Here is a 12018-nt window from a genome sequence, read left to right as displayed (position 1 = left end):
GGCTTCGAGGCCACGTACCAGGAGCTGGCGAGCGCCGTGCGGGACGAGTACCCCGACATCGAGATCGAGTCACGGCTGGGGGGCACCGGTGAGACCCCACAGCACCCCCAGCCTCGAGGGGGACACCCCAGGCCACCCCCAGCGCCATGCTGAGCTCTGGGGAGGGGCTGGGGTGGGATGAAGCTGGTTGGAAGTGCGAGGGGGCCGTGCCCTGGTTGCTGCCCCTCAGCAGGGTTGGTCTGGGGGCAGAGCTGGGGGTCTGCAGGAGCCCCTGGGGGTGCCCTGAGTGCTCGGCCAGCCCGCTGCTGCCGAGCTGGGGATGCCACCAGGGGTTTGGGGGGGACACAGCTCAGAGCTGGGCCTCGTGTGTGCCCTCAGGTGCCTTTGAGATCGAGATCAACGGGCAGCTCGTCTTCTCCAAGCTGGAGAACGGGGGCTTTCCCTACGAGAAGGACGTGAGTACCCACCCAGGGGTCCTGGGGTCAGCCAGGCTGGGCTGGGGGCGTTTGGTTTGCAGAGAGCCCCCCCTGGGATGGGCTCTGCCCACGGGGTCCCTGTTTTGTTGTTCCCCTTCCTGCTGCCCTGCCAGGACCCGCTGCAGGTCCTGCTGGGAGAGTGTGGCCGGGGTTTGTCCCTCCTGTCACCTCGGGGTGCTCCCAAGCCCTGGCTGCGAGCCCTGCCCTGCTGTGTCTCCCCAGCTGATCGAGGCCATCCGCAGAGCCCGAAATGGGGAGCCCCTGGAGAAAATCACCAACAGCCGCCCCCCCTGCGTCATCCTGTAACCCCCCGGGGCCGGCGGGGTCCCCCCGCGCCGCCTTCCTTCAATCCCTGCACGACTGGGGGGCAGCTCAGGAGCCTCCTGGGGACCCCCATCCTGGCACTGGGGGTCACCCTGTCCCCTGCTGACCTGCTGTGGGGTGTAGCCGTGGCCTGGGGGGGCTCTCCCTCCTGCCTTTGCCTTCCCCCCTCATCAGCTGCACCTCGCTGGGGGGCACAAGGGGGTCCCCGTGGCACCCTCATCTCTCTCTGCTGGCCTCTCCCCTCCCTCACCCCCTGGGCATCTGGGGGTCTCCCATGAACGGGGAGCCAGGCAGGAGCAGCTCCCAGCAGGTTCATTCCAAGGGGAACCCGCTGGCTGTAACTTCCCTGGGATTTGTTAATGATTAAAGTCCCTCTGTCACTGTTTAATCCGGGGCAGGGGCCGGCCATGGGAGCCCCAGCCCAGCCCCACGGCCACAGGTGTGTTCACATTCCCCCCTCCCCATTCCCAGGCTCCCAGCTCCTGCTTCCTGCCTGGAATGAGCCTGCCCTTGGCCTCGGGGCAAGGGGGCCCCCCTATTTATTCTATACTGTGTATAAACCCAACGGCCTGGGCGGAATAAAGGATGGAGAACGTGGCTCCTCTGGCATCCCTCGGGAATGGGGGGGTGGATCCTGCCTGGAATCAGGAATTTTATCCGTCAGGCAAGGGTGACAGAGGGGAGGGGAAGGGAGGGGGGAAAGAGGGAGGAGTGGGAGAAGGAAAAGGAGAAAAGGAAGGGGGAAGAAGAAAGAAATGGAGAAAGGGAAAATGGAACAGGAAAAGGAATGCAAGGAGAGAAAAGGGCAGAAAAAGGGGAAAAAAAGAGAGGGAAAAGAAAAGGGGAAAGGAAAAAGTGGAAAAAAGGGATAAGGGGAAAGGGAGGGGAAAAGTGAAAGGAATCAGGGAGGGGAAAAAAAAGGGAAAAGGGAACAAGAGAAGGAAAAAGGGAAGGGATACGACATGCTGGTCCTTGGGAGACAGCTGGATGTGACGGAAAAGAGGGAACCAAACAGACCACGAGAGTAGAAAAAACAAGCAATGTACAATTATCAAATATACATCCCGGTGCTTCCAAAGAATCCCGGAGCAGCCGGGACCGCTCTCAGTCCAGCTGCCCTCAGTGCAAGTCCACGTGTCCCAGGCACTGGGACAGCCCTGGGGTGGGGGGCACAGCAGAGGGTCTGTCCTCCTCCGGGCCGTGCTGGGTCCGAGCTCCCTGGGCTGCTCCAGGCACTGCCCAGCCTGCAGGCCCCCAGTGCCACCACCGAGGGTGACCCCTGTGTCCCCACTCAGCTGCTGCGCTGTCCCACAGCATCCCGGGCTCTCCCAGCCCTCCGTGGCCGGTGCCACCCCCGGGCAGAGGGGATGGACCCCCAGCCCCGTGGCCATGGCTTGTCCTTCCCTGAGCTGCCTCGGTGAAGTTGGGGGGGGTCTCTCCTATACGGCCGTGGCGTCGGGGCTGGCCAGGCCGAGGTACTCGGGGTTCTCGGCCGTGGGCGTCGTGCTGGGACCACCCTCGGGGCCCCCGGCCTTGGCGGGGTCCTGGTTCCAGTAGTAGGGGTTGTCGAAGGCCTGGCTGAAGGGGCCAGGGGTGGGGGGCCCATGGGGTGCCAGGTACTCGGGGTTCTCCACGGCGTGGCCGAAGGGCCCTGGGAAGGAGTTCTTGGGGTCTTTGATGAGCCCATTCTTCCCCTGGTGCCCCCGGGGCTTGTCCGGCGGGGATGGGGGGCTGCAGGGGCTGCGGGGCGGACGTTCCCCAGCCTGGTTCACGTACTCTGCAGGGTGAGTGACATGTTAGGGACCCCCCCAGGGGTCATGGGACAGGCACACACCCCCACCGCCTCCCCAAGGGTCCGGCCGTGCCCCCCCTACCTGGCATGGTGCTGTGGGGGGCCAGGACGGTGAAACCCTCGGGGTCCTCTCCATCCTTGGCCACCAGCTCGGTGGGATCCTCGCTATAGCGGGGCAGGGTCCCAGGCTCCCGCCCCGGGGGGCTCTGCAGGGCCACCTTGTCCCCATCCAACACCTCTGGGACGGGGTCCTCCGGCTCCTCTGCCAGGTCCTGGGCAGGGAACGGGAAGGAGGCCAAGCCCTCGCCCTCTTCCACCTTGGCCGGAGACTCCGCTGTGCTCTGGGTGTGGGAGAGGACATGGAGTGGGGCACTTGAGCCCACTCCGAGAACCGCCCCAGCCCTTTGCCCCTCGCAGACGTGGCACAGGGTCACCCCCACGCCTGCCCAGGACCGAGAGCTCCCTCCCAGCCCTCCCCACGTACCCGCATGGAGGAGATGCGGCTGCGGTAGGTGGTGGAGGTGTCGGTGCTGAAGAAGCCGTGGTGAGGCACCAGGTACTCCTCGGCATCCACCAGGTCATCCATGTCCTCCTCATCCAGCAGAGCGCGGTAGAAGGTGCTGTCCATGGAGCCGGGCAGCCCCACCAGGTCATTCTGGGAGGTCACAGCGGTCAGTGCTCGCCCCAGGGCACCGGCGAGGGGCGGGACCCTCGGGGACCTGCATACCTGGATGACCACGAAGCGCTGGGGGTCGCGGGCCATGCGGGAGAACTCGGTGACCAGCTCCCGGAACTTGGGCCGGCACTCGGAGTCAATCATCCAGCCTGGAGCAGAGGTGGGCACCATCAGGGCCGGGAGCAGGGTGACAGCACGCCCTGTCCCCTCCCTGTCCCCGTGTACCCTCCCCGTACATTTCACCATGATCATGTAGACGTCGATGGTGCAGATGGGCGGCTGCGGCAGCCGCTCGCCCTTCTCCAGCAGGTCCGGGATCTCCCGGGCAGGGATCCCGTCGTACGGCTTTGCCCCAAATGTCATCAGCTCCCACACGGTGACACCTGGAGGGGACGGGTGTGGGGGTGAGCAGTGCATTGGGACTCCCCAAATCCCCCCGGGGCGGGGACGCCCTGACGCACCGTAACTCCAGACGTCGCTCTGGTGCGTGAAGCGCCGGCGGAGGATGGACTCCAGCGCCATCCACTTGATGGGGACCTGGGGCAGGGCAGATGGAGAGGTGAGCAGGACCAGGAGGTGGCTGTCACCACGGGGAGCAGCACAGTCCCCGAGTCCCCAAGCCCTACCTTGCCACCATCAGCGTGGTACTCGGTCTCATCGATGTCGAGCAGCCGCGCCAGCCCAAAGTCGGTGATCTTGACGTGGTTGGGGCTCTTGACGAGGACGTTGCGAGCGGCCAAGTCCCGGTGCACCAGTCTCACCTCCTCCAGGTAACTCATCCCCTGGAGGTGGCACATGTCCAGCTGTCCCTGGTCTCCCCCAGGATCCCCCAGAGCTGCCCAGGTCCCCTGTCCTACCTTGGCAATCTGCACACACCAGTTGAGCAGGTCCTGGGAGCCGATGTGGTCCTTGTTCTCCCGCACGTAGTCCAGGAGGCAGCCGTAGGGCATCAGCTGCGTCACCAGCTGCACCGTGGAGGTCAGGCAGATGCCCAGCAGTCGGGACACGTAGGGGCTGCCCACCCCTGCCATCACATAGGCCTCCTGTGGGCAGCAGCGGGGTCAGGGGGAGGGTCAGGGTGGGCAGGGGACACCGCCAGCCCCATTCCTCCCCAGTGCCGTGGCCACACTCACATCCAGGATCTCCTTGTTGGCTTTGGGTGATGTGTTCTCCCGCAGGACTTTGATGGCCACCGGGATCTTCACGCTCTCCCCATCGGGGATCCAGATGCCCTGAGGTGGGGACAAGCGGGTGAGGGCGTGCAGAGCAGGGAGGGTCACGACCCGCTGTGCTGTCCCCACCCCTCACCTTATAGACGGTGCCAAAAGCACCGGAACCCAAAACTTTCACTTTCTTGAGCTCCGTCTCCTTGAGGATCCTCATCTGGGCTTGGTTTGGGAGGGCCCCGCTGGGCGTCAGCGGCTCCACCAGCTGTGGGGCATGGAGGGGTGAGGGGGGCCGGGCTCCTGATCCCTCCCAGGCACCGAGGGTCCGCTCCTGCCCCCCGGGAGGTCCCCACCTCGGTCTCCTGCAGCAGCCGCCGCATGGTGTGCTTGCGCTCCTGCTGCCGCCGGCGCTTGACGCAGATGACGGTGATGAGGAGCAGGACAATGACCAGCAGAGCCCCCACCACGCCAGCGATGATGGACGTCACCTGGCTGCGTGGCAAGAGGCCATCAGCGTGGGGGACCCCCAGCACCCAGAGTGGCGCTGGCACAACACAGCCGCACTCCTACCTTGGCTTCTGGTCCACAGGACATCCGTCCTCATCCCGGATCGTGCATCTGGGGACACAGGGTGTAGCCCCCTGCTGTCAGCAGCCCCCTGCAGCTGCCAGCACCCCCCCATGCCAGCTGGGGACCCCCAACTCACGAGTGGGTGCAGTTGGTGGGGCAGAGCTGGCACACGCCGAATTCGTCCGGGTATTTCCAGACGGGCACGAAGGAGGCGTCGGCCTTGACGCCGCTGGGGCAGCGCCGCACGCACTGCTGGGCGTCCTTGTAGTGGGCACAGGCCACGCACTGGTCTGGATCCTGCAGGAATCGGGGTGGCTTGAGGGACCCGGGTGTCTGGGGGCACCCCCCACCCCAGCCAGCGTGTGTCCCTGTCCTCACCGATCCGAAGCAGGTCTCGGTGCCGTTCTGGGGCTGGCACTCGGGGTGGCACGGCAGGCACCGCGTCCCGTTGGCGTGCTCCCGGACGGCTCTGCAGGGCAAAGGGGCAGGGATGGGGTCCTGGCCCCACCCTGCAGTGTGTGTGGGGACTCTGTTTGCCACTCCCAAGGGTCGCTCACCCATCCAGGAGGTTGCAGGAGGCCACGCACTCCTGGCCGCGCAGGAACCGCTCACAGGCCACGCACTGGGTCGGGCCGGGGCCCCAGCAGTGCCCCTGGGCGCAGAGGTGGAAACAAACCAGCCCCTCGCTCTCTGCAAGGGGGGCACCATCAGCACCAGGGGGTTTGTCAGCAATGGGGGGGTCACTGTCTCCCCCCACCCCTCCAGGCCCCGCTTACCGCACTGCTCGGGGGGCTTGTTGTGGGTCTGGAAGAGGCGCTGGCGGGGGTTGCGGAAGATGCTGTGCCAGGGCACCTTCTGGAGGAAGCAGAGCTGGGGGTTGTGGTGCACCAGCACCATCCCGCTGCTGATCTCACGCAGGGCCCGCAGCCCCAGCGCCTGCACCGCCAGGTCCTGCAGCGTCAGCGAGTAGGCGCCACTGCCGAGACAGCCAGGGGTGAGACACGCGTGTCCCCGTGTCCCCCCACATCCTCCGTGTCCTCCCCGTGTCCCCCTGCATCCCCCCGTGTCCCACCCGTATCCCCTCATGTCCTGTCATCCCCCGTGTCCCCGTTGTTCCCTCTGTTCCCACACCCCCCGCAGCCCCCCGTGTCCTCCTGTGCTCCAACACCTCCCCACATCCCCTCTGTGTCCCTGTGTCCCCTCTGTGTCCCTGTGTCCCCTCTGTGTCCCTGTGTCCCCTCTGTGACTCCCTGTGTCCCTCCACACATCCCCGTGTACCCTCACGTGTCCCCTGCACCCCTCCACGTCCCCCTGTGCCCCCGTGTCCCCCCACATCCCCGGCCCCGCTCACTTGTGCAGCACCCGGCCCCGGATCACCCGCAGGTTTTGGAAGACTCCCAGGTCCTTCATGTCGGGCGGCCAGGCCGCGATGTGGAGGAAGCCTGGGGGGAGCTGAGTGTCACCACCCCCTGTACCCCCCAAACCCAGAGCCCTCAAATCCCCCCCAGCTCCCCCAGCTCTCACCTGTCAGCTCCTCCAGGCTCTCGAAGATCCGCAGCAGTTTGGGGTCCAGGGGTGGGGTGTTGGTGCTGGGGTCCCTGCCAGGGATGGGAGGGAGGTTGGGGGGGTCCTGCTGGGGGTCCCGGGGGGCTCAGTGGGGGGAATCAGGCACTCACCCAGCGAAGGTCTCGGGCAGGAAGGCCAGGCTCCCAAAAATCTTGGTGCAGCCGGAGAAGTGCTGGATGTTGGAGGCGTTTACGGCACGGACGCCCTTCAGGAAATCCACTCCCAGCCCGTAGCACACTGTGGGGGCACGGCAGGGCTGGGGTGCTCCTCCAGGACCCCCGAGCCCCCCAAAACACTGCCCCACCTGCCATGGAGGTACCCCACAGTGCATAGCAACACCCCCACACAGCCTTGGAGCCCCCAGAGCTGCACTGGGGACTGATCACCCACATCCCTGGGGTCCCCAGAGTACCCTCAAGGCTTGGGAAGGCTGCTTACCCACACACTTGGGGTTCTCAGAGTACCCCCAGCCCCCAGGGCACTGCTCACCTGCACCCCTGGGGTCCCCAGACATGTCCAGGTACTTGGGGGGCTGCTCACCCACAACCTTTGGAACCCCAGGAGCCCCCCAGCACATTGAGGAGCTGCTCATCCACAATCCAGCAATCTCCAGAGCCCCCCTCCCCAGCCTCTGGGGGCTGCTCACCCCCATTCCCAGGGCACCCAGAGCCTCCCCCAGACCCTGGGGGAGTTTCTCACCCTCTGGGCAGGGTTTGCTGCACTTCTCACACTTCTGGACATTGTTGACCGTGACCTCCTGGCTGTTCTGGGGGCACACGAGGGTGCAGGACCCCACCTCCGTGGCGAGGTAGTTGTCTGCAGGGGGCAGGGGGGGTGGTCAGGGCCACGCTGGCTGTCCCTGCACCCCCCCAGGGTGTCACTCACAGGGACACTGGCTGACACAGCTGGCACCAAACGTGTAGCGCCCGTCAGGGTTGGGCATCGACTCAAAAGTGTCCGAGTTGTAGACGACGAGCGGGGGGCAGTGCAGCTCACAGATCCCGCTCCGGTTGAAGTTCAGGCACGCCTGGAGAGGGGACACAGCCGTGTGAGACCCCCTGGTGCCCTCCAGGACCCCCTGGTGCCCCCCAGGACCCCCTGGTGCCCCCCAGGACCCACAGTGCCCCATCCCTTGCGCACCAGGCAGTCGGAGTGCTTGGGGCCGGTGCAGCCGGCGGCGCACTGCTCGTGGCAGCAGTCCGTGGGCTTCGTGCCCTTGCAGCGTGGGCAGCCATGGCAGATGCTGTTGGTCACTGCGGGGGCACGGAGGGACACGCTGGGGACAAGGACCCCCATGGATCCCCTCCAGGCAATGGGGGAGTCCCCAGGATAAGGGGCTGGAGGGTTTCCAGGGCAAAAATCTGGGTGGTGGGAATTCAGGTGCCAAATGGGGGCAGTGGGGCAGGAATCTGGGGGGTTCCCAGGGCTAGGATTTGGGGTGTGAGCAGGGGTCCTCAGGGTAGGGAATTGGGGTGTAGGGGGATGCTGCCAGAGCAGGGATTTTAGGGGATCTCTGGGGCCAGGATTTGGGTGCTACGTGGGGCTCAGTGGAACATGGATTTGGGGGTTGAACAGTAAGGTCAGGGTGATTCTGGGAGCAAGATTTAGGTGGCAAATAGGGAAAATGGGAAAATGGAATGTCCAGAGGGTCTCTGGGAACAGGACTTAGGTGGCAAGTAGGGCAGCAATGTGGGAGTGCAAGCAGAAGGTCCAGGGAGTCTCTGGGACAGAGATTTCGGTGCCAGGTGAGGATCAGCAGAGCAGGGGCATACAGAGGGAAGGAAAATGGTTCCCAGGGGCTTTGGGGGTCCCTGGAGTGGGTCAGAGCCTCTGAGGGCCCCTCACTCACGTGTCTGGCAGTCCTGTTTGTCCTCGCCCCAGCAGTGCCCCTCAGCACAGAGAGCCTGGCAGTCGGGACCTGCGCAGGGGGAAACGTGAGCAGGGGGTGCCAGGGGGGGCTGGAACCCCCAGACCCCTCCCTGGGGCACTCACAGCTGCGGGTGCGGGTGGTGTCCACCTGGATCTCGGCACGGAACTCGTTGTGCCGGTGGAAGATGTCGCTCCAGAGGATTGTCTCCTGGAAGCAGAGCTCAGGGTTCCTCTCGATGCGCACCCCTCCCTTCAGGATCTCTGTGGGGGGACGGGTAGGGGGGCTCAGCATGGGCACAGGGGAGTCCTGCAGCCCCGTGGGGACTCCCAGTCCTTGGCAGGGACCTGCCACTCCACGGGAGCACCCAGTCCTGGGTGGGGACCCACCACGGGGACACCCAGACCTGGACAGTGACCTGCCACCCCATGGAACCGCCCAGCCCAGCCCAGAGCTGGCAGCTCCCAACTGCAGGAGCAGCAACCCCCATCCCCAAACCCGCCGTGCCAGCCCCAGCCGGGGGTCCCCCCACCTGTGAGGTGCCTCATGCCGAGCTGGCGCAGCCCCGGTGCCCCGGCGGGGCCGGCGTTGCCCACCACGGCCAGGGCGTAGCGGTCCTGGAAGAGCTGCGTGCCGCGGATGATGCGCAGGCTCTGCAGCTCCAGCCCGCTCACTTGGTTTTCCGCGATCAGCACGTACCCCTGCACCTCCTTGATGTCCTGGGATGGGGGGGACACGGGTGAGGGGCTGGCCGGACCCCCGTCCTTCCCCCCCTTCCTCGGGGCGGTGCGCACCTTGAGGAAGGCGGTGTCGGCGTCAGCGGGCAGGTAGGTGAGTTCCAGGTTGCCCTGGACCACCTGGCAGCCCTGGTAGAGGTGCCGCAGGGTCTCGTAGTGGCTCTCGGGGCTGGAGGGACGCAGCAGCTTCATGTCGGTGCCGGTGCAGACTGTGGGGACAGCGGGATCTCAGGGGGTCCCCGACCCCTCCTCTCCCCCGCGGGACGTGGAGCTGCGGCCCCCGCAGGAAACGCCGCGGATGCGGCGGCCGCCGTTTATCTCCGGGGCTGCTCCCAACAGCTTCCGATGGGTTTCCTGGATCGTGGCTCCCCCGGCTCCCACCCCGGCACGCGGCAAAGCTGCTCCCGGCTCTGGCACCGGGCCCCGCTCGAGGGACAACGGGGACCGCTGTCGTCCCGTGCCCGCGGCGGGGGCCGGGGACTGCTGGGGGCTGGGATGGGACCCCCAGAGCCGCGGGGCCGGAGCGGGGGCCGCGGGCAGGAATGCGCTGCCCACGCCGCCGGGGCGGCCGCGACGAGACAAGACCCGATTGTTGAGCGGCGACGGCTGCGGGGCCCGGCCGGCCCCATTGCGGGGGGCTGCTGGCCGGGCGAGCATCCCCGCGGCATCCGGGAGGGGTGGGGGGCGCGGGAGCCCGCCCTGGGTGCCGGGCCCCGGGCGAGTGAGTCACGGGCGCGGGTGGCACAGGGCCCCGGCCGCCCGCTCCCGGCTGGAACCGCCTTTTCAGGTCGGGCGTGTTTGGGGAGCAGCGGTGACGCAGGGCTGGCGGGCACGGCCCAGCCCCGGCGCGCCCGCGGCCCCCGGCACCCCAACACCGAGCCCGGGAGAGCCCCCGCGCCGGACCCCAGCCCCGCTCCGACACCGAGCCCGGCGGTGACCCTGCCGCCAACACAGCGTCACTCCCAGAGCCACCAGCCCTGAGGCGCTGCCATCCCAGCACGGGGCAGGGGGGCACACGGGGGCCAGCCGGGGGTTCGGTGTGCCGGTCCCCGGCTGCTCTGGGGCTGAGTGACAGCCCCCGGTGCTGGGCAGCTGCGTCCAGGGGACCCGGCTGGCACTCGCCTCCCCCGCCTGCTCCGAGGCCTCTGAGCCGGGAAACATACGGCCAGCAAGGAGGGAGCCCCCCGAATTTGGGGTTCAGCTCTCTCCCACCCGACCGGCTGTGCAACAGGGGGAACCCCGGAAGGAAACGAGCCGCTGTGTGGGGCGGCCAAAGCTCAAGGTCTCTGCCCACACCTGCTGTGGCACAAGCACGGGGAGCTGGGGCTTCCCCGGGCCAAAGGGCAGGTGGGACAAGTGAGCGCCAGCGCCAGGTCCTGGTGGGATCCCGGCTCCGTGCCCTAGGATTTGGCCTTGTCTGCTCGCCCAGATCCGTGGCTGGGCACCGGGAAGGGTCTGATCCATCCTGCCGGCCTCACTCCACCGTGAAACACCTCGGCTGCCCGCGGGTGTCCGGCAAAGCCCGTCGGCCACGTGCCCGCGGGGCTGCCCTGAGCCGGGGCTGCCGGACACGAACCCGGCCCCGGGGACGGGGAGACACCGCCGTGTCCCCAACCAGGAGCTCGCCTCACCCTGACCCTCCGAGCAGAGCGAGCCAGCAGTGGAGGCACACGGTGTGTCCCCCCGTCCTTGTCCCAGCACCTCACACCGGCTCGGTCCCACCGGGCATTCCCTTTCCAAACACCCGGTGCCGGAGCTGCCCCCGCAACAGGGAGGCAGCTGGGTCCAACTTTTGGGGCTGCTGGTGCCCACTTTGGGGCCACCAGCTCCATCCCCTGCTGGCCACGTTCCTGCCAGCCCCGCCGCGGTGCCTGGCCGAGGCCCGGGGGCTGTCGGGCCGGGCTCCCCGCTCCCCCCGGGGCTGGGCTGGGTGCGGCACGTCGAGAATGTGGATGGGAGCGACGGGGACGCACCCAGCCGCCCACCCGGCCGCTCCGTGGGGCACCGCGCCTGCCCCGCACCCCGAAGCCTCCCGATGTCCACGGGAAGGGAACCCCCACAAGTTGGGGGCCCCCGATCCCGCTTCTCCCGGCGGTACCGGAGCCCTGGGACCGGCTGCAGCAGGGGGTTCCCCGCTCCGGGTTTACCGGAGCCTAAATTCCTAAATTCCCCCCGGGAAAGCGGCACCGGGGGTCGTTCGGCTCAGGGGGGGGGGGCCGAGGCGCAGCGGGCAGGGCCTCCCCTTGGCTCCAGCGCCTCCCAGTACACACCAGTTCGGTCCCCAGTCCTGGCGGGGACTCGCGGCGTGGGGACACCGAGGACGCGCTGCCCGCGGCGGGGAAAACCGGGGGCGCCGAGGGGGCAGCGGGGGGACTGGGGAATGACCGGGGAAGGCGATCCCGTCACTTCCAACCGTGCAGCCCCCGGGCACACCAGACCTCGCGGCCCGGTGTCCCCCGGACCCACTCCCAGAGCTGCCCGGTCCCACCCCTGGTGCCCCCCCCGTTCGCAACTGGGGGCCTCCTCGGTCCCCTCCCGCTGCCCCCTCGGTTCCCCCCACGGTCCCCTCCCGGTTTTCTACTCGGTCCCACCCCCGATGTCCCCCCGGTGCCCTCTCGGTCACGCCCCCCGTGTCGTCCCCCCCCTCCCTTTCCCGGTTCTCCCTCTCGGTGCCCCCCCGGTCCCTGTCGGTCCCGTGCAAAACTTTGCTCGAAGTCGCGGCGCGGGGGACGCTCCCGCGGCCCGGGCTCCTCCCGATTCCCGGTGTCCCCCGTGCCCCCCGGAGCTCCCCGGTGGGACCCACCTTCAGCGGCGGAGCGGGGGCAGAGGGCGGCCAGCAGCAGC

At 67.7% G+C, this 12018-nt stretch overlaps 2 protein-coding genes across 2 annotated transcripts in view; one reads left to right on the top strand and one right to left on the bottom strand.

Moving 5' to 3' along the window:
- The window catches only part of MIEN1 (migration and invasion enhancer 1), a 2104-nt gene extending 706 nt beyond the window's left edge, over positions 1 to 1398 (top strand). Inside the window, exons 2-4 of the mRNA XM_015651035.2 lie at positions 3 to 88; positions 379 to 455; positions 699 to 1398. Of these exons, the coding sequence (XP_015506521.1) occupies positions 3 to 88; positions 379 to 455; positions 699 to 782 (247 nt within the window). The 3' untranslated portion in view covers positions 783 to 1398. The remainder of the gene's footprint in view (positions 1 to 2; positions 89 to 378; positions 456 to 698) is intronic.
- A 427-nt stretch (positions 1399 to 1825) lies between these two features.
- Positions 1826 to 12012, bottom strand: ERBB2 (erb-b2 receptor tyrosine kinase 2). The gene is made up of 27 exons (XM_015651425.1): positions 11978 to 12012; positions 9232 to 9383; positions 8970 to 9156; positions 8563 to 8700; positions 8420 to 8488; positions 7711 to 7823; positions 7456 to 7597; positions 7270 to 7386; positions 6681 to 6807; positions 6529 to 6602; positions 6356 to 6446; positions 5781 to 5980; positions 5562 to 5694; positions 5383 to 5473; positions 5141 to 5301; positions 5005 to 5052; positions 4788 to 4926; positions 4577 to 4699; positions 4402 to 4500; positions 4126 to 4311; positions 3895 to 4050; positions 3730 to 3805; positions 3505 to 3651; positions 3320 to 3417; positions 3077 to 3247; positions 2675 to 2933; positions 1826 to 2577 (listed from the first exon to the last, which is right to left on the bottom strand). Exons 2-27 carry the CDS (start codon positions 9364 to 9366, stop codon positions 2240 to 2242), a joined length of 3618 nt encoding a protein of 1205 aa, XP_015506911.1. The 5' UTR covers positions 9367 to 9383; positions 11978 to 12012; the 3' UTR covers positions 1826 to 2239.
- Between the last annotated feature and the right edge of the window lie 6 nt (positions 12013 to 12018).

The sequence above is a fragment of the Parus major genome, chromosome 27 (genome assembly GCF_001522545.3).
Source record: "Parus major isolate Abel chromosome 27, Parus_major1.1, whole genome shotgun sequence".
Lineage (NCBI taxonomy): Eukaryota > Metazoa > Chordata > Aves > Passeriformes > Paridae > Parus > Parus major.
This window is presented reverse-complemented; position numbering and strand designations above follow the sequence as displayed.